The sequence below is a fragment of the Ambystoma mexicanum genome, chromosome 13 (genome assembly GCF_040938575.1).
Source record: "Ambystoma mexicanum isolate Mex_15411 chromosome 13, UKY_AmexF1_1, whole genome shotgun sequence".
Lineage (NCBI taxonomy): Eukaryota > Metazoa > Chordata > Amphibia > Caudata > Ambystomatidae > Ambystoma > Ambystoma mexicanum.
The window spans coordinates 743,811,830-743,831,764 of NC_090938.1; the positions used below are offsets into that span (position 1 = coordinate 743,811,830).

Sequence of the window (19,935 nt, forward strand, 5' to 3'; positions counted from 1 at the left end):
TTTTCCTCCCCGGCACCCCATAGGGGAGGTCACACACCCACAGATCTCACTTTCTCAGAGCTTAACATTCTCAGCACACAGTAAAGGACCAGGGAAAAGGGCATTAAGATCAGGGATAATGGAGCCTCTTTATTGGATCAGGCAGATCATGCCACTATATCTGATAAAAGGACCTCCTATTTTGAACCCAATACTGGCTCACTGTCCTTGCAACCAATACTTTGGGGGGATTTAAAAGTGACCCCCGAGGTATTGCATTACCCCCTACCTGTGCATCTCTCAAATCTGAACGATTGCAATTGACTGCATTGGGAGAGTAACTTCATGCATTGGAACAAACATACCCTATTACCCCAACACCACAAGCCCTAAAGGTGTTGCCAAGTTTCAGGCTCTAGCCGACCGTGAGGCTAAATTATTATCTGAGCCGGTCCAGGTCCAGAAGTCTGGGAAGCCGATATGCCTGAGACAATGTTGGCCAGACTGTTGTGTCACTAGTACGGTCAGACCTGTATTCAAACTATTCAGAGGCCAAGGGGTCCCTGATGCACCGCTCTCAGGATATAAATAATGTCTTTATTGGCCTTTTGGGGTTCTCTAATCAGGAAACATGGTCTACTGAGGTGGTAAAGATAAGATATTCAGAATCAGCCCTATGGATAGATTCTGAGAGGCCCCCCTATTCTGGTGAACAGGACGACACTAATGTCTAGCCAAACTCTATCAAGGTAGTGTGACTGGGCAGTAAGGCTTAGACTTGGGAGAGTGTGGGTGGTGATGGGTTCAATTAGGCACAGAATGTATACAAATGCACTACTATTTATTAAGCCTTCAACCAACTCTTATCAATGAAAATCACAGGGAAGCAAAACTACTAACCGTACACTATCAACATATGTACATCCGTCATTACGACCTCCAACACATGGTATAGGGCGACAACAGCCCTTGCAGCCGCGACTGCAGAACCGCTCAGTTTCCACTGCAGGAAGGGGAGGGTCCAAGCCACACATATTCTACCGGATCGGTCTTTTCAACGCAATACTTCTGACCAAAATAAAAACTCTTTATTTTCACAACACATTTTTCTTAATGGAAAAAGGCCTTTGGCATGTCTACTTTTAATATCAACAACCTTTTGGTTTATTTTTCTGCATTATAATTTATTTTAAAGTTGTATTCCTCCCTTCTCTGAAGTAAAATGGTAAAAGACTGGTTAGCCTTTTATTGTCCCCTTCTAACTTCTCTCCCTCCCCTTCTTTAATGATGATTTGTGTCAGTCCTTCCATTTATCCTTTTTAGGAGTTATTTTAACTATTTATAATTTAATTTTCCAATTCATCTTTTTTCACACCACTATATATTTTGCTAGATTTGATGAGTTTTATGTACAAGTCAACGAGTGCATTATCAGTGAAATGTATATGCATTTAGTTTTTCATGCAGTCATGGATGACCGGTTCATTTCTTATAATCGACCCCACAATAAAAACATGGTTTTTGCTTCTTGGGAACCCCACCAATCAAACACTCATCCAATCAACCACTCATCCAATCATGAGTAGCTGGCATGGACATCGAAGAGTTAATGCCGAAGCTATTCCCAAGTGAGAAAAATGCCCAGACGGCTTGGTAGCTACTAGCAGGACTGCACAAAATCAAATCTTTCTGGCCAGCCTCGGGTTTCAGGCCTCCAGTATTCCCCAGTTCTAGGCCAACTGGAAGTGGAAACCTACTCTGCTCTGACCTTTCCCCTCAACCCTCACACCACACGAATCATCGGCATCAAACAGTTTGACCGCATTTCCCCCAACCTTTCTAACAGCCCAAATAATCTTTAAAATCGCCTTTATTACATACAAGGCTGTGGTAACCCAGCCACACCTGTACCCAGCCAAGGAACTGGTCACATTAGGAAGCCAGAGCAATTCCAGATGCCACACCCTGGCAAGACTGGAAATAAATACATGCCCAAAAGCAAAAAAACAGGAAATCTCCCATTATGCGCAAGCACTGTGGCACACGATCCTAAACCACAACCACACAGCACGGTTATGCCTGCAATTTACGAAAAAACCGAAGACTTTGCCATATAAGGCATTTCTCTAAACACTCGGTCCACCAGGTAATAGCATTCAGGGTATGCGGCTCTCGACACCAAATAGCCAGCCTCACCTGGACTCATACATTGTGACGTTCTCCATTGGTTGCTATCTACCTGTGCGCTATTCAAGTACCACTCTCATAAGCTTATGAGAGTGGTAGATCCACTCTCATAAGCTCATAGAGCCAGCACTCTTCTGTAAACGTGCCTGGCCAGGAACCCTACCCACCTGCTCAGCCTACTACACAAGATACAAGGGTAGCCCCAATTTATTCAGGGTGTTGACTCAGTCCGACTACTACCTGCTGAATCTCAGACCTTTACTGCCCTTACTCAGTGCTCTTCCCATACTTAAAATGCTCATTCTAATGTATCTACTGCCCTTGTTAAAAACATGTCCATCGAATAAATCCATTACTCCCCTAGCACATCTCGCCTATACCATCCCTAATGGTAGCACTACTCAACTCAATACCCACCCAAAAATTCCAAACTATTCTATACAATTAGCCAAACCAAATATGGAGCCCTTACCTCCACTTACACTAAACTCTTACCCATGCAACACGCATGATAGAAATAATAGACTCCGCTCAAGGCTTTCAAAAATAATTTGAACCTTTAACCAGAACCCTTACCTGCCCCAATAAAAGGTGAATCCCCAACTAGAAGCCTCTAATCCCACAAAAGTAGATCTTAGAAAGACACATTCTGCATATAACTCCTTCAACCATACTACACCGAAGACCCAAAAGCCTAAAGCCCTACCAGCCTTAACACTTACCAACCACTGCCTTAAAGGTGCACTGCTAAATGCTAGGTCTCTGGTAGCTCATGCCCCAGAGACAGCGGACATCATCCAATCTGAAAACCTTGACATTTTGGCAATTACTGAATCTTGGCTACATGCGGCGGCAGGCCCAGCTCTCTCCTTAGCTATACCTAATGGTTACACTATCCTTAGAGCCGATAGAAATGACTCACGAGGAGGAGGCATTGCCCTCATTACCAAAGCGGATCTACCTATCAGATTAATAACTCTGACCGAATCAAATCATGTGAACTCCTTACAGCCAAACTTACTATTAATAAAACCCAAACTCTCACGATTCACCTGGTGTACAGACCCCCAGCCCATATTAGTACCTTTGAGGAAGACATTTCTAACATTGTGTCTAATAACCTTAAAAATGCCTCTCAGGTACTAATACTAGGAGATATGAATCTAGGCCTCAATGACCCCAAGGCAGCCAGTGTGACAAATACCTTAACTGAACTAGGATTCACTCAAAGAGTGCTTGACCCCACCCATATCAAAGGCCGTACTCTAGATTGGGTGGCAGACCACAATGGCAAGACTACAATATCCTCTATATCTCCCCAGATCTGGACTGACCACTACATGATCTCCTTCTCCCTAGGTACGGAAAGACCTGTTACTATGCCTGCTCTTCCCCCTCCCACTCTAACTAGGAGTAAAAAGAATATTACAGTTGACAACCTGCTCCCTCTGATTCTCCCTACACTCAATGCTCTCCCAGATCATATGGATCCGGATGTCCTAGTTAAAGAATTTAATCAAATTATGTCCGCCTCCCTAGACTCCATAGCACCTTTAAAAACAAAACAAAGTAAACCCAAGGCACACTTGAATTCTTGGTACACTCCACACCTGAAAACTCTGCGGAAAAATAATAGGCAATGCGAGGTAACCTGGAGACTACTTCCATCTGAGGAAAATAAAACTAACCTCCATACTATATCGGCTCTCTATAAAAAGGAAATACTCCAAGCAAAGCGTGAAGTTTACAATTCTAGAATAGCCCAGGCTAAGTTAAACACGAAGGAACTCTTTGCTATACTTTAAAGAGCTTGAAACCCCAATCCCCACACGGGATAATTGTACAAAAGATAAACCTTGGTGCTCGGATATACAGCACGCACTAAACAATAAAGTGATGACTTTACAAACGAAAATTGTCAAGAAAAAAAGAGTCATTAATCAGGACATCTCCCCCCACGGCTGATACCCCACCTAACAGCCTTGACCACCCCCCTCGTTTCAAGTTCTCCAAAGTTACTACATTTGATACAGTAAATATTATCTTATCACTCAAACCCTCCAATTGTAAGGGAAATCATTGCCCGGCACAACTCATAAAGGATGCCGCTAGAGACTTGGCCCCGTTCATCACTAAACTGATCAACGCTTCATTCGTTACTGGTAAAATTCCAGCTAACCTCAAGGAATCGTGGGTGCTCCCACTTCTAAAAAAACAGACATTGGACCCAAATATCCCTACTAACTACCGACCCATCACCACTGTGCCATTCCTGCTGAAAATATTAGATAAAATGGCTTACTCACAAATTCACAAACATTTGGAATCTAATTCCTTATTAGTCTTACGGCAGTCTGGATTCCGGCCACAGCATGGAACCGAAATAGCATTACTAGACTTAAAGGCACAGATTGACGAACTCAGAGATAAGGGGGCTCCCGTCCTCCTTCTCCTATTGGATCTTTCCGCAGTATTTGACTTAGTCGACCATGGAGTCCTTTGCAGTCACCTTGACACTGCCGCCCATTTCTCAGCGGAAGCTATAGTCTGGTTACAATCCTTTCTTAGTAACCGGACTATGAGAGTCTTCTCAACAACTGCAGCCGCTGACCCAATCCCTATCACTTGTGGAGTGCCTCAGGGATCATGCGTCTCACCTACTCTCTACAATATCTTCACCAAGCCCCTTGTTGATGATCTGGATCATCTGGGTGTCACCTACACTAACTATGCAGATGACACCCAGATCCTCTTACCTCTTTCTGGTGATTACGACAAGGATTTGGCTTTGGTGAACAGGATATATCTCGTCATCCAGGCATGGATGGCTACCCACGGTCTATGCCTCAATGACGACAAGACTGAGATCATCATCCTGGGCACTACTGCATCCCTCAATAAATTAAGTTCCAACTACTCCACCTTCAATATTGATAACAATATTATCTCTGTGGCCAGGGAGGTAAAGACTTTAGGATTTTACCTAGACTCGACCTTATCTCTCAACAAGCAAGTTAACGCGGTGGCCTCGTCCACAGCCTACACGTGCAAATTGATTAGAGCCAGCAAACCTTTTCTATCTAATAGCAGTTGCATCACCTTGGCCCGAGCTCTTATTTTATCAAAATTGGATTATTGCAATGCGTTATTCATAGGTGCTAATAAACAAATCATTAAAAAAATCCAGACCCTGCAAAATAATGCTCTTAGAGCCGCATTAGGTATTGCCAAGCGAGAACACATCTCCACGACCCGAAGAGCATATAACTGGCTCTCCACACATGACAAAATTAAGCCGAAAATTGCGACCCTAACCCACAAATGTTTAAACAATGCTGCACCTAGCTACCTGTCGGAAAGATTCAACAAGATGGCTTCAACTAGGACCACTAGACTATCCAATACCAACTACCTGACAGTTCCTAGATTTAAGTTATCTAGAATCGGGGGCTGTAGCTACCCAGTCAAGACTGCTAAATTGTGGAACTCACTACCACCGACACTAAGAGTCGACCAGTTCTTCCACAATTTCCGCAAGAATACTATTGAATGGCTTAAAGACTCAGACCTATAGTTGCTACTTGCCACTGTATTACACCTTGACTGCCAATACTGACTGTAAATACTTGTAAATACCTGCCTTCAAACTGTACAGTTTTTCTCCTCATGTTACTAAGGCTACTATGATTTATTTGTATGTTTTCCGTACATTGCATCTCCCTATGTCACTCTCACTTGCGTACCACATTCATCTTTTGTGTTTAACTGGTTATTTCTGTATGTTTTCTATGTAACTAAGCTTTGAATTATCTTATGCTCTGCGCCCTGCTACCTGTGAGTCTGGTGCGCAATACAAATAAAACAAATAAAACAATACAATATACAAGAATACGACATATTTGTTTTTCATTGAGCTGTGCATATTTACATGTATTTCAATTAAATAAGTGCGTTGAGATGGTTGGAAAGCCTTCCCGATCAGCATCACCTCTTGGGTGGGCCTGGACTCATATCTACCTTTTAATTCCGTGAGCTTCTCCTGCAGGTGGGCATGTCGCGTGGTGCTCTGCAGCGTTGTCTCCATTCCAGCGGCATCTTCCTGGGGCTTCAGAGCCTTCACTTCACTGCACCTGAGAATTATAGAAAGATGCTGTATATAACCCTCGGCCTCCAGTGACAAGTAAGAGTAAGGGGGTCTAAACAGTGAGATAAGGGGGAGGAAAAAGACGCCATTCCTAAAGATGGGAAAGGAAGGCTCTGACTCAACAGGCGCGGAAGGGGGGGGAGGCACATCCCCTATAAAACAGAGGGGTAGACAGCACCACACGTGTGATAAATGAGAAACAGGAGACCAGCAGGGGAGTGAGGAAGGGCAAAGGAGCCACTACTGGGAGGCACATTCTGAATGAGAGACCCCCGGAGAGCAGAGTGTGGGCTGGGGAATCTCTACATTCTGACTGGGAGACCCCTGGGGAGGAGAGGGTGGGCTGGGGAATCTCTACACTCTGAATGAGAGACCCCTGGGGAGGAGAAGGTGGGCTCAGGAATCTCGACATTCTGATACATTTTGAATGAGAGACCCCTGGGGGGGGAGAGGGTGGGCTCGGAAATCTCTACATTCTGACTGGGAGACCCCCGGTGAGGAGAGGGTGGGCTGCGGAATCTCTACACTGAATGAGAGACCCCTGGGGAGGAGAGGGTGGGCTCAGGGATATCCACATTCTGATACATTTTGAATGAGAGACCCCAAGGGAGGAGAGGGTGGGCTCGGGAATCTCTATATTCTGATACATTTTGAATGACAAACCCCTGGGGAGGACAGGGTGGGCTCGGACTCTCTACATTCTGCCGGCCTGGCAACAAATAGCGACTATTTTGTGCAATGGTGACGCGCGTAGCATTTGGGCCATCTTGGGTGAAGCAAAGGGATGCATTAAACAATCTATGATTAACCCCATTAATAAGCATGAGTGGGTGGTGTTCCTGGCTCAACGTAATTTCTTCCCCCAGGGGCCATTGCCTTCTCAGATAGAGTTTAAACAGTCTGGTATTTAAGATTACCGAGGAGGACATATATATGAAAATTATGAGTTTACAATCTTCTCGGGCTCCTGGACCCAATGGCTTGGATAATCTGGTCCTGCAGCATAATCCTCATTTTTGGTGCTCCATACTTGAAATATTATTTGATAAGGTCCTAGCTGAAGGCACAATTCCGATCTCATGGCAAACTGCAATTCTTGTTCCAATACTAAAAAAAGGCTCTCCCCTGGACCCTGGTAACTACCGACTACTGTCTATGGTGGACTCTACTGGGAAGCTTTTTGCTTCATTCCTTCTTAAGGAATTACAAAAGTGGGTAGAACATGGTAGTATTTTGGATAGATAAACTGGAAGGTAAACACCTAGCAGTCAGAATCTTAAAAAAGATAATTAGTGATATGTGATCCTCTATTATGAAAATAGAGTTGTTCTTAAGTTGGTTCAAGGTGCAGGGGAGAAAGATAACAACCCTGGCATATGGGTTGTACATATACAAAAGGACAAGAAAAAGTACCCACTTAGGGAAATCCCGTCCCCTGCACTCTAATGATGGCTTAAACAAGCTCAAGGTAATTATATTCCTAAATCGGGAAATCAATGTAAATTTTGTCAAAGAATTACAATCTATGTACGTACATAGTATTCAGAAACATAGGTTTTCAGGCAAACAGTAATTAAAAAATGCTTTAGGTACAATTCGAAAGTAGATTAGTTTTCCAACAAAGATTTATTTTTCATAAGCATATGCCCAACGCGTTTCGAGATAATGTTCTCTTCATCAGGGGCTGTAATAGTTCATGCAATAATCAAAGAAGTTTTCTAAAGAAATATATAAAAAAACAATATTGTCAGAATACATGGTAATCAGACTTAATGTGTCAAAGACAAAAATTGCTTAGTCAAACAACATGGTGGATGATGTACAAGCAATAGCTCAATATTGTTAGAAGCTAGAACCAACATTCTCAACATCTGCCTGAATATAACAGATTCAAAATGTTCTTATATATGTGGATGATTATCCCATTAGTGTCAAAAATTGCATAGTTAAAGAGGAACATCATTTTAGTGAATTATACCCAGGTGTAAAAACCTATCAATTCCAAGACGAATAAAAAACAGGCCTACCGTGTGTTCAATATAAGTAGGAGGTAGATGAATTATTTGGAGGGTGTAGCATCCATGAAGAAAGTCTGTATCCCCTATAAGTGTAAAAGAAGGGGGGATGTAACTATGTAAAAGGTCATGTTCGTCTTTTAAAGAAAGTAAATGGGGAGCTAAAGTCAAGATGGGCAGACTTACTGGAAAAAGTCCAGGAGACTGCTAACGTTAACTGTTAACTATGCAATTTTTGACACTAATTAAAAAACATAAATTAGTCTCACCAGCCGATCTTTATTAAAAATATTCATTTTATTTATTAGGGCGTGAAACTATTTGCTAGCGAAGATAGTGCAACAGAGTATGTTAATAATATTTTCGCATTTATATAGCGCTAAGAACCATCAGGTATCTCAGCGCTGCTTATTATTACCCACTGTGTGTGGTGCTCATGTATCCACCACGGAAGGATGAAAGGCTGAGTTTGGCCCTGCCGGGATTCGAACCTGCGTTAGCAAGCTGTGCACGGATGTCAAAGCGAGCCCTCTACTCGCTGTGCCACTTGACTGGCTACAGTGAAGTGGCACAGCGAGTAGAGTGCTTGATCGGCTACAGAACGGTTAAATTATTTCTATTAACCCACCCTGTGTCGTCTGCCTTTTTCAGAGCCCTCTAAACAACAGGGGATCAATTCGGCGGTGATAGTGCGCGGTAGAAAACAATATGCCACATTGAACGAACAAGTACAACTTGAGCGGGCTTTAATGCTACGCTATTGTTATAATATTTTGGTATAAAATAATCTAAAGGGTTACTTACATTACATTTGCAATTTCTTTTGTCTACGAGTAGTGCAGTCCCAAAATACGACTCCGCGTGTGCCAACGATCTTTCTCATAGTGATATAATATATAAGTGGTTTGGTTTCAGAAATTTCATCCTTATCGTGTCTTACGTTTTTGCAACACTCCTTCAAAATAAGTCTTTTAGCACAATCCCTGTCTGTCAAGGTCAAAACACAATAGAACCTTATAGTGCGAGTCGTAGGCCTATCCGGGCCGCGAGCAAAAAAATGGAAGCAGCTGACCTTCACTGTGAACGAGCATAAATTCTTACTTTGCAACATTCTGTGTAAAGCCATCTGTGAGAAGTTGGTTTTTGCACTCCATGTTTGTATATTGTTTGCATGCTAATAAAAAAAGTTTGTTTAGGGGACGTTATGGTTCCAAGTAAAGCCGAAAACCCCCTGAAATTCGCCAGTTATGGTAAGCTAAGCAACCATAACTCGCGCCACCACCGTGCACTGCTAAGACTAACACCCAGGACATCAAAGATGACATCGCAAATGTCATTGATGACATCACTGATGACATCACATGTGTATGTACTTTTCATGAAATTTGTGTACTAGGGATTTTTATTATAATGTTGCGAAAAAAGTGTCAAGGATCATTGCAATAAATATACCGTAATTAGTGCTTTGAACGATGCATTGATATAAATAGCATTGTATTATGGGGTTCTATCTAGTGTACTGAGCTACTAATGGAGAAACATAGCATTGTGTGCAGCGTACAAGATGAAAGTATAATATTTGTAATGTTAATATGTTGAATAATTAAATGATAATTGTCCTGAAATGTTCGAAAATAAACAAAATGGGGGTGTTCTGAGGACGTTCTTCGTATTGTGTGACTGCTTAGCTGTATTCAATGAGGGAATGGCACAGAGAGTAAAGTGGAAATGGTAGAAGGGGTGTCGAAGAGTTACGCGGTCCGTGGACACCGTGGCTGTCCGTGGACAGGGCATGCTACATCCGGGGTTTTCCAGCAAATCGAACATGGAAAGAAGACTGTACGGATCAGCCAATCAGATGTCGAGGTTGTGGATTTGTGTTGAAAGAGACTGTGTGTGGTGAAGATGGCAGAAGTAGAGAAAGTCAGGGTGTTGGTGCTTGGAGATATGTTTGTGCATGGTTTACAACAGTACGCTCAATGCAGGCATGTTGAAAAGAACTTTGATGTGAAAGGAGTGGAGGTGGTGTGGAGCACTGTGCCTGATTGCAATGTACAGGGAATTGTACAAGTTTATGAGGATATGGCCACGATGAACAGTCCGCATGTGGTAGTTTTGCACTATGGTGCTTTCCATTTGGGCAACGTCAGTGCCCCTACTTTGTTGGCTGATTTGGAACGCTTGGTTCAAGCCGTAATGAAGATCCTTCCAAATGCGAAAGTAATTTTTTCTGGATTACTACCTAGGGCAATATGGGACAATATTTCAGTTTTTTGTCCTCAGCAAAACATTGCTAGGTGTGTCATCAACCGAGGCATGTGTGCCTTCATGCTTAGAGCTGGTATGTTCTTCTGTAATAATGAGAATATTGATGCCAGTAATACTGTTAATTTTAAAGAAGATGGCATCTCTTTATCTTTTATGGGAAATGCCTTGCTATTTTGGAATGTAAGGGTTGCTTTGGAGAAGGTTATGTGAAGATTTTAGGAGTAAAGTAAGAAAAAAAACCAAGAATAAAAATACAAAATAACAGGCGTCTGTCAAGCATCTGTAAAAAAAACAAAAAAAACGCTCTTTTCAGAGCCAACTTCAAAGGGGAAACGGGGCACACTATTTAAATTTACATTCACCACGCTCAGATTCTCGATATGTCCGCAGACATGGCGGTAGTCCGCGGACATCAAAATCACTACGTGGGGGTTCAGTATGTTCTATGTTACAAGTATATGAAGTCAGGGATATTATGGTTAAGTTGAGCTACTAAAAACCTATGAAATTCAGTGAAAAAACTTTGTTAAAGGGACGTTATGGTTCAAAGTAAAACCGAAAAATCCCTGAAATTCGGCAGTTATGGTAAGATAAGCAACCATAACTCGCGCCACCGTGCACTGCTAACACTAACACCCAGGACATCAAAGATGACATCACAAATGTCATTGATGACATCACTGATGACATCACATGTCTGGCTCCCCCTTTTTTTCCTTTACTGACATATCTAGGCCACATGGTTTTGCTCAGTAACAGTCAAGGGGCCTCATTACGACCCTGGCGCTAAGGGATTACCGGTACCGGTAAGGGTACCAGTACCGGTAATCCCTTAGCGCCTGATTACAAGGTCCCTTTGCAGGTTCCCACCTTAACGGCTGGTTTTACCAGACGTTAAGGATTGGACCCGCAAAGGGACCTTGGTGCTAATTAAGGTACCTTCACAGTACGCAAAACTCTAATAAGAAAGCATTTATCATTTCACTATTCAACATGGCAAGATTATGAATATTGCACCTTCATCATGTATGCTGCACACACTGCCTATGTTTCTGCATAAGTAGCTTACTATACTGGATAGACCTTCATAATATAATGCTATTTATATCAATGCATTGCTTAATGCACTAATTAGCTCATGATATTTATCCCAATGATCCTTGACAGTTTTTGGTCAGCATTATAAGAATCCCTTGTACAGAGTTTTTATGAAAAGTAAATGCACATGTGATGTCATCAGTGATGTCATCAATGACATTTGTGATGTCATCTTTGATGTCCTGGGTGTTAGTGTTAGCAGTGCACGGTGGCGCGAGTTATGGTTGCTTATCTTACCAAAACTGCCGAATTTCAGGGGTTTTTCGGTTTTACTTTGAACCATAACGTCCCTTTAACAAAGTTTTTTCACTGAAAAAAAAAAATATATATATATATATATTCAGTAAAACAACTTTGTTATGGTTCCAAGTAAAACCGAAAAACCACTGAAATTGGCTAGTTATGGTAAGCTAAGCAACCATAACTCGCGCCACCACCGTCCATTGCTAAGACTAACACCCAGGACATCAAAGATGACATCACAATTGTCATTGATGACATCACTGATGACTTCACATGTCTAGCTGCCTCTTTTTTCCTTTAGTGATATATCTATGCCAGAACAAAAAAATCAAAAAGTACTATATTTGTAGACTTATACTTCAAATATGTTCTTACAGTTATTCATTTGGGGTTCACTCACAGCATATGAAACATATACATAGGGAAAATACACACTTGAAAGATAACAATGCTTTCTGTGTATGAAGACAATCATTAAGGTTATCAACACTTTCTTATTGTTCTGCTGTTTTTTTATTACTGTATTTTCTCTGGATATGCTCATATTTGTATTCGCATTACTTTCTTTAGGGTGCAGTCACATCATGTCATAGTTATACATAGGGAAGTAGTAGGTTTGAAGCAGCATTTCTGTGCATAAAGATAATCAGTTAGGTTATGAACACTTTCTGGTTCTACTGCTGCTATTTTGCGTACTTCACTTTCCCTGTATATACTCATATTTGTATGTGTTGTTGTATCTTTGTGTTTTGTATGTAATAATTAAATTATATAGTAAGTGGGTTTTATTAGCTACTTATTACATGTTGCGCAGTACACAAAACTCTAATAAAAAAGCATTTATCATTTCACTATTCAACATGGGAAGATTATGAATATTGCACCTCCATCATGTATGCTGCACACAATGCTTATGTTTATACATGAGTAGCTTATTATACTGTAAAGAACTTCATAATACAATGCTATTTATATCAATGCATTGCTTAATGCACTACGTACCTCATGATATTTATTCCAATAATCCTTCACACTTTTTAATCAACATTACTATAAGAATCCCTTGTACAGACTTTTCATGAAAAGTAAATGCACATGTGATGTCATCAATGACATTTGTGATGTCATCTTTGATGTCCTGGGTGTTAGTCTTAGCAATGGACGGTGGTGGCGCGAGTTATGGTTGCTTAGCTTACCATAACTAGCGAATTTCAGGTTTTTTTTGGTTTTACTTGGAACCATAATGTCCCTTTAACAAAGTTTTTTTACTGAATTTCATAGGTTTTTAGTAGCGCAACTTAACCATAACGTCCCTTTAACAAAGTTTTTTACTGAATATATATATATATATATATGATATGGTATGATATGATATAACAGTATTGTTGTACTGTTTAAATTGTTTAAACTTGGTAACCTGCTTTTATGTATTTTAACACACTATTGATACATCTTATTTATTAGATATGCATGGTGGCAACTATGAATTTGACACTGATTGTGATGAATTGCCGATTGATTGTTGATCGTTTGATACAGTGGCTTTCTAACTATTTAACTATCAATGTCAATAAGTATATGTGTAAGTGCATGTATTCTCTGGTTTTACTTCTGTGATTTCTTTTTTGTGTATTACTTATTGTATATATATATTGATTGCTCCTGAGGGAAGATGGAGAACTGGAAGAGGGTGAACTTGAAGATGACGGAGGTGAGGAGGCAGCCCAAGAGGCTTCTGAAGAATCAGAGAAGAGTGAAAAGGAAAAGACTGAAAAGAGTGAAAAGCAGCCAAGTAATTCAGACGAGGAGAAAGCGCACCGGAGAATGAAGCGAAAAAGGAGGAAGGAGCGTGAAAAGGAAGAGGAGATCGAAGAAGAAACGGAAATCCAAACACAAGGCATGGGTTTGGGAGTGGGTGAAAGGGATTCAAGATGCTTTGTTTTGGTTAGCCTTGGTGGAGCTTACTCTTCTCTTAACAGATCTTGTTGTGGAAGATTAGAATAGGTGTCTATGCAAAGACAGCAGATTAAAGCCATCCTTAATTCATGAGGTGAACCATTAACCTTGCGTCCTGGCCCCTGCGAGGTGAGTGTCCCCCTTCTCGCACTGTGCCCTCCCTGCTTCACCTTTTTATTTCTGCTGTTTGCATCCTCCTTCTGCCTTTCCTTTTTCTACGGCCTCTGCCGTACCTGGCCCTCATATGCGACCTCTGCCCTGCCCTTTTCCCCTCTTTTTCTGTTATTTTCTGCTGTTTGCATCCATCGTCTGTCTTTCCTTTTTCTACGGCCTCTGCCGTATCTGGCTCTCATATGCGACCTCTGCCCTGCCCTTTTCCCCCACTTTTTCTGTTATTTTCTGCTAACTGCAACCTTCGTCTGCCTTTCCTTTTTTCTATGGTGTCTGCTGTACCTGGCTCTCATATGCGACCTCTCCCTTGCCCAGTTTCCCTCTTTTTCTGTTCTTTTCTGCTGTTTGCATCCTTCGTCTGCCTTACCTTTTTTTACAGCCTCTGCCATACTTGGCTTCATATACAACCTCTCCTCTGCCCTTTTCCCTCTTCTTTCTGTTCTTTTCTGCTGTTTGCATCCTTCGTTTGCCTTTTCTTCTACTACGGCCTCTGCCATATCTGGCTCTCATATGCAACCTCTCCCATGCTCTCTTTCCCGCCCCCGACCTGGATAACCTACAGCTGATTGGCCTTTCCTTCAGAGGAAGGCAAAACCACCTTCTGGGACCAGGACTGCTCCACTCCATCTTGCGTCCTGGCCATTGCGAGGTGAGTGTCCCCCTTCCCGCACTATGCACTCCCTGCTTCCCCTTTTTTTCTGCTGTTTGCATCCTCCTTCTGCCTTTCCTCCATTTCTCACTTTTTCCCCTCTTTTCTCACTACGATCCTCGGCGACCCCCCTCCTCCATCTTGTCTCCATTTCTGTCTTTAATTCGTCTCTTTTTGCTCTTTACACTATTTCCCCCTGCTTTCTCGCTCCGCTTCTTCTTCTACTCACCTCGCGCTCCTCTGTCCTCCCCGATAGGCCAGTTTTAACTGCCTTCTGCCCTTATGAAGGCAGCGACACATAGTGCAACCCCCACCATTCGGATTGATTGAATTGTAACTCTGCCCTCCCTCGCTTGCAAAGCAGCCAGCTTGCTGGTTCTTCCTTTCTCCGGCCTCCCTTCCCCTGCCACTGCTCTCTCGATTGGCCACTCAGGGCAGCCTTGCCCAGGCAGCCCTCGGCTAAGGGCCCCAAGGCAAAGGGCAGCTCCTACAGAAGCAGCTCCAGATGCTGTCGGCCGGTGTCAGCAGGGGAAGCAGGAAGCAGGCAGCCGCCAACCAGCAGCGACAGACAAAGTAGGTGTGGAGACAGGGGCACAGCAATCACTGTGCCCCTCTAAACTGTCCCACCTCTCTCCTACCTTATCTTCCCCACCACCCATTAACTTGAAGCCTGCATGATGTACCACTCTCTTTTTAGCAACTGTTAACCCCATATATATCCACTAAGCTGTCAACTGTATTGCCTAGCCATCTCTCACATCTAGATGAACTGTACCCTGACTGTGCTAGCCACTCCTGGAAGAACTGTGAGCATTAGCTTGCATTACACTTAGATAGAATTGTGAATACTAGCTTGCGTCACATTTAGATAGAATTGTGAATATTTTCTTGCGTCACATTTAGATAGAATTGTGAATATTGTGTCACATCTAGACAGGATTGTGAATATTAGCCAGTGCCACATTTAGATGGAATTGTGAATATTAGCTTGCGACACATTTAGATAGAATTGTGAATATTAGCCTGCGTCACATCTAGACAGGATTGTGAATATTAGCATGTGCCACATTTAGATAGAAATGTGGAGATATTCACGCGCCACATCGAGAAAGAATTTGGAAATTAGCATACATCACATCTAGGTAGCGATGCCACTAACCAACCCACTAAAAATCTCACCCTTCGGCATACACCTCTCAAACTCTAACCAAACACAACCACACCTCTAAAGCACACCAAACCGTATAAATGTCACTACACCGCAACAACAAAACAAATAAAAAAATAGTCCATAGGTGCCCCTCTGCGAGAATGAACACGGCCCATTGACCTGTTCTTTGGGAAGGTGCCCACCCGAGAGTCCGCAGCCACACTTTAGCTCACTGTACCTTTCACAGATGGGAAATACCATTTGCATATCAGTCTTTGTCCCGTCCACAAGGGCAGTCCAGCACCGAAATGCTATGGCAATTCCTTTCTGAACAAGAGTACCCACAGCAACCCCATACACGTGTTTCAGCCTTGTTGGGCCTCATCAGTGAGGTGGAGCTGTGCCTCTCTGAGCACAGTGAGCAAGGGGTCCACGTCTGGATGACCCTAGGAAACTTAGGGTGATTAAACCTAAGTCCCTTCAATAATCAAAAAATAGTCCATAGGCGCCCCTCTGCGAGAACAAACACGGCCCATTGACCTGTTCTTTGGGAAGGTGCCCACTCGAGAGTCCGCAGCCACACTTTAGCTCACTGTACCTTTCACAGATGGGAAATATGCCTTTGCATATCAGTCTTTGTCCCGCCCACATGGGGAGTCCAGCATCGAAATGCTATGGCAATTCCTTTCTGAACAAGAGTACCAACAGCAACCCCATACACGTGTTTCAGCCTTGTTGGGCCTCATCAGTGAGGTGGAGCTGTGCCTCCCTGAGCACAGTGAGCAAGGGGTCCACGTCTGGATGACCCTAGGAAACCTAGGGTGACTAAACCTAAGTCCCTTAAATAATCATATCACACATAGCCTTGCACAATAATCAAATCACACATAGCCTTGCACAACAGAACACGACGGCTACCAACCAAAAACCACACCTGAGCTCACAGAACAGTGTTAACCGAACTGAAGCTGCCAACAGCACATCACTGCTCTCTTGCACTTTTCCCGCTCGGTCCTGCTAACTCACCCCACCCCCTTTCCTTTACATATCCGCCAGAGCGCCAGGGGACCACTCCGGTGGTGATAGTGCGCAGTACAATTGTCCTTTAACATTAACATGTGTAAAGTTTTAAATTAAAACTATAACACATTAAATTAATAGAATAAAGATACATTTTGAATGAGAGACCTGCGGGGAGGACAGGGGAGGCTCGGACTCTCTACATTCTGATACATTTTGAATGAGAGACCCGCGGGGAGGAGAGGGTGGGCTGGGGAATGTCAACATTCTGAATGAGAGACCCCCAGAGAGGAGAGGGTGGGCTGGGGACCTCTACATTCTGATACCTTTTGAATTAGAGACCCTCAGGAGGAGAGGCTGGGCTCAGGAATCTCTACATTCTGATACATTTTGAATGAGAGACCCCCAGGGAGGAGGCGGTGGGCTTGGGAATCTCTACATTCTGATACATTTTGAATGAGAGACCCACGTGGAGGAGAGAGTGGGCTCAGGAACCTCTACATTCTGATACATTCTGCATGAGACCCCCAGGGAGGAGAGGGTGGGCTGGGGAATCTCTACTTTCTTATACATTTTGAATGAGAGACCCCTGGGTGGGGAGTGAGTGGGCTCGGGAATCTCTACATTTGGATACATTTTGAATGAGAGCCACCCAGGAGGAGACAGTGGGCTCGGGAATCTCTACATTCGGATACATTTTGAATGAGAGCCCCCCAGGGAGGAGAGGGTGGGCTAGGGAATCTCTACATTTGGATACATTCTGAATGAGAGCCTCCCGGGGAGGAGAGGGCGGGCTGGGGAATCTCAACATTCTGAATGAGAGATCCCGGGGGAGTAGAGGGTGGGCTCGGGAATCTTTACATTCAAATACATTTTGAATGAGAGCCCCCAGGAGAGGAGAGGGTGGGCTGGGGAATCTCTACATTCGGATACATTCTGAATGCGAGACCCCAGGGGAGGAGAGGGTGGTGGGAGGAGTCAGGAATGAGAGTCGCATACAAGTCAGCCATGTTTTGGGTTAAAGACTTTTATTGAAAATAAAAGGGTTGGGAAAAGGCTTCTGTGACCCAGCACTAAGAGGAATTTACCTACTCAAAACCAAAACTTAGGATCTGTCTGTCAGGATGTCAAAACAAAACTGCCCAGTGTCCAAATCTCTATTCTGACCCTCACACTAAAACTAAACTCTAAGGTGAAAAAGTGATTTGTCTTTAACCTTAAGTGATTTGAAAAAGTGTTCGTAAAGTAAGAGGACTAAAATAATAACATTTTCCTTCAGGGATGACGTTCTTGACTCCAGAGGGTAATTCCCTTCTCCTGGATTCTTCTTTACTCCTTGAGGGTGTTTCACACACAACTGTTCTGTGGGTCTCTCATGGCCACTTATAACACTTGCACAAAAACAGATTGGTTTCAAAATCTTGCTTTCTGTCAAAAACAGTTCTTTGGGCCTCTTCTGGCTAAGCACAACATTTGCACAATAACTGTTGGGACTTCACAATTGTACTTTCTCTCCAGACCAACTGTTTGGGCCTTTTTTTGGCCCAGGGCAGCACTTGCACACTGTACTTGTTTTACTTAACAACAGTTCTTTGGGCTTCTTTTGGCCAAGTACAATGCTTGCACACCAATTTTGTTTTACACACTTCAATTTGTCTGGCATACTCCCCTGCCAGGACCTCTGCTTTATACACTTGAGATTGCCTGGTGTACTCTCCTGCCAGGACTTCTACTTAATCGGGTCTCTTCCCGTTCCAAAAGCTGCTTGTATATGATATTGGATAATGTATCTTCTTGATATATCATCTTTGTTCTGCTCTTTGCATATTGACACTGTGTACATTTACACGTTAGAAAGGGGTTTATTTTCGATTTAAATGCCCTTTCCTCAACATGTCATCTCTTTGCTTTCTCTCAGGTATTGAACCTTCAATTGTTCGCTTTCGGCGTTCTCGCTGACACGCCTCAGTGTCCCTGTTGCTCTCAGGAGGACTCACCGGTCTCTGTAGACATTGGTTTCTTCTCTTGCGGGCAGCCGGTGAAGGAATCCCTGCAGACCCCCTCTCATGTTCTGCTTTCCTTCACTCGGCGGTCCTCCGTGGCTTCCACTCGACACACCTGCTATTTTCTCGGCTCTGGTAAGCAGAATACTGCTGTTCACCTTCTGAGAACGCCCAGGAATTCTTCACCGGCTCCAAGCGTTCTCACAGCATCACACGGCTTAGCAGTTCCTTCTTCCCCTGGTGGTGCACAGCCTGGCCCCACCATACCGGTTCTGGCTTCTCGACACGCTGCCTCGTGCAGAGAGGTGCAACGCTCTCTCGCCAGTCGCCACAGCAGCTGCCTTCCATTCTCAGTTCGGGATGCTTGAATTTCCCGGGCACAGGTGTGTGTCCGGAAACACTTGAGCGCCCACTATGTTCGCAGTCTTTCCTATTACACATTGCTCAATCTCTCCTCTTCTTCGTCCCAGTACTTCGTGAACTATGGGAATAGAAGTCCAATGATTGACTTATGGATTTTGGATGAGCATTAAAAGGTTTTGATAGTAAGTCACTACTGATGGACTGATAAGTGGAAATGAAAAAAGTAATTCCATCAGATTGACAAGGTTGGTTCACAGATCTGATCAAAGGGGTTTCCCACTCTTCATGGGAAAGGGAGTGGAAACATGGCAATAAGCCATGAGGGTTTCAGACATGGGGAGGTTATTCTTAAGGGAACATGGGGAATACCATGTCTCACCAGATGGAGCCATGACAGCTCACGAAAGGCTGTCTCCTCCCATGTGGATCCTCCCTCATATTGCTGCCCCTAGGATCAGGATCAGATAGCGGCTGCAGTCCCCTTGCCACATGAGAGGAGGTTACCGCCGGGAGATCAGTGATGACTCCACCAGAATAATCACATACCCTTCCCCTACAGTCTGGGTTGTCCCTCTGGAACACACCAGTGTTTCCCTTAGGAGTTCTTAACCTGATCCCTATTTGGGCCACCTGCGAGATCCATGGGTCGAACTGAGGCACACTGCTCCCTATATCTATTTGGGCTGGTA

The 19,935-nt window shown here is 43.4% G+C and overlaps 1 protein-coding gene across 3 annotated transcripts in view; it reads right to left on the reverse strand.

Moving 5' to 3' along the window:
* LOC138521882 (E3 ubiquitin-protein ligase TRIM39-like) overlaps positions 1–19,935 on the reverse strand; it is a 204,988-nt gene that overhangs the window by 105,696 nt on the left and 79,357 nt on the right. For all 3 annotated transcript variants that reach the window (XR_011283151.1, XM_069635043.1, XM_069635044.1), the window contains one exon: positions 6,184–6,296. Coding sequence is in view for 2 of the 3 variants with exons in the window: in XM_069635043.1 (XP_069491144.1) it covers positions 6,184–6,296 (113 nt within the window). In the remaining variant the exon portion in view is untranslated. The remainder of the gene's footprint in view (positions 1–6,183; positions 6,297–19,935) is intronic.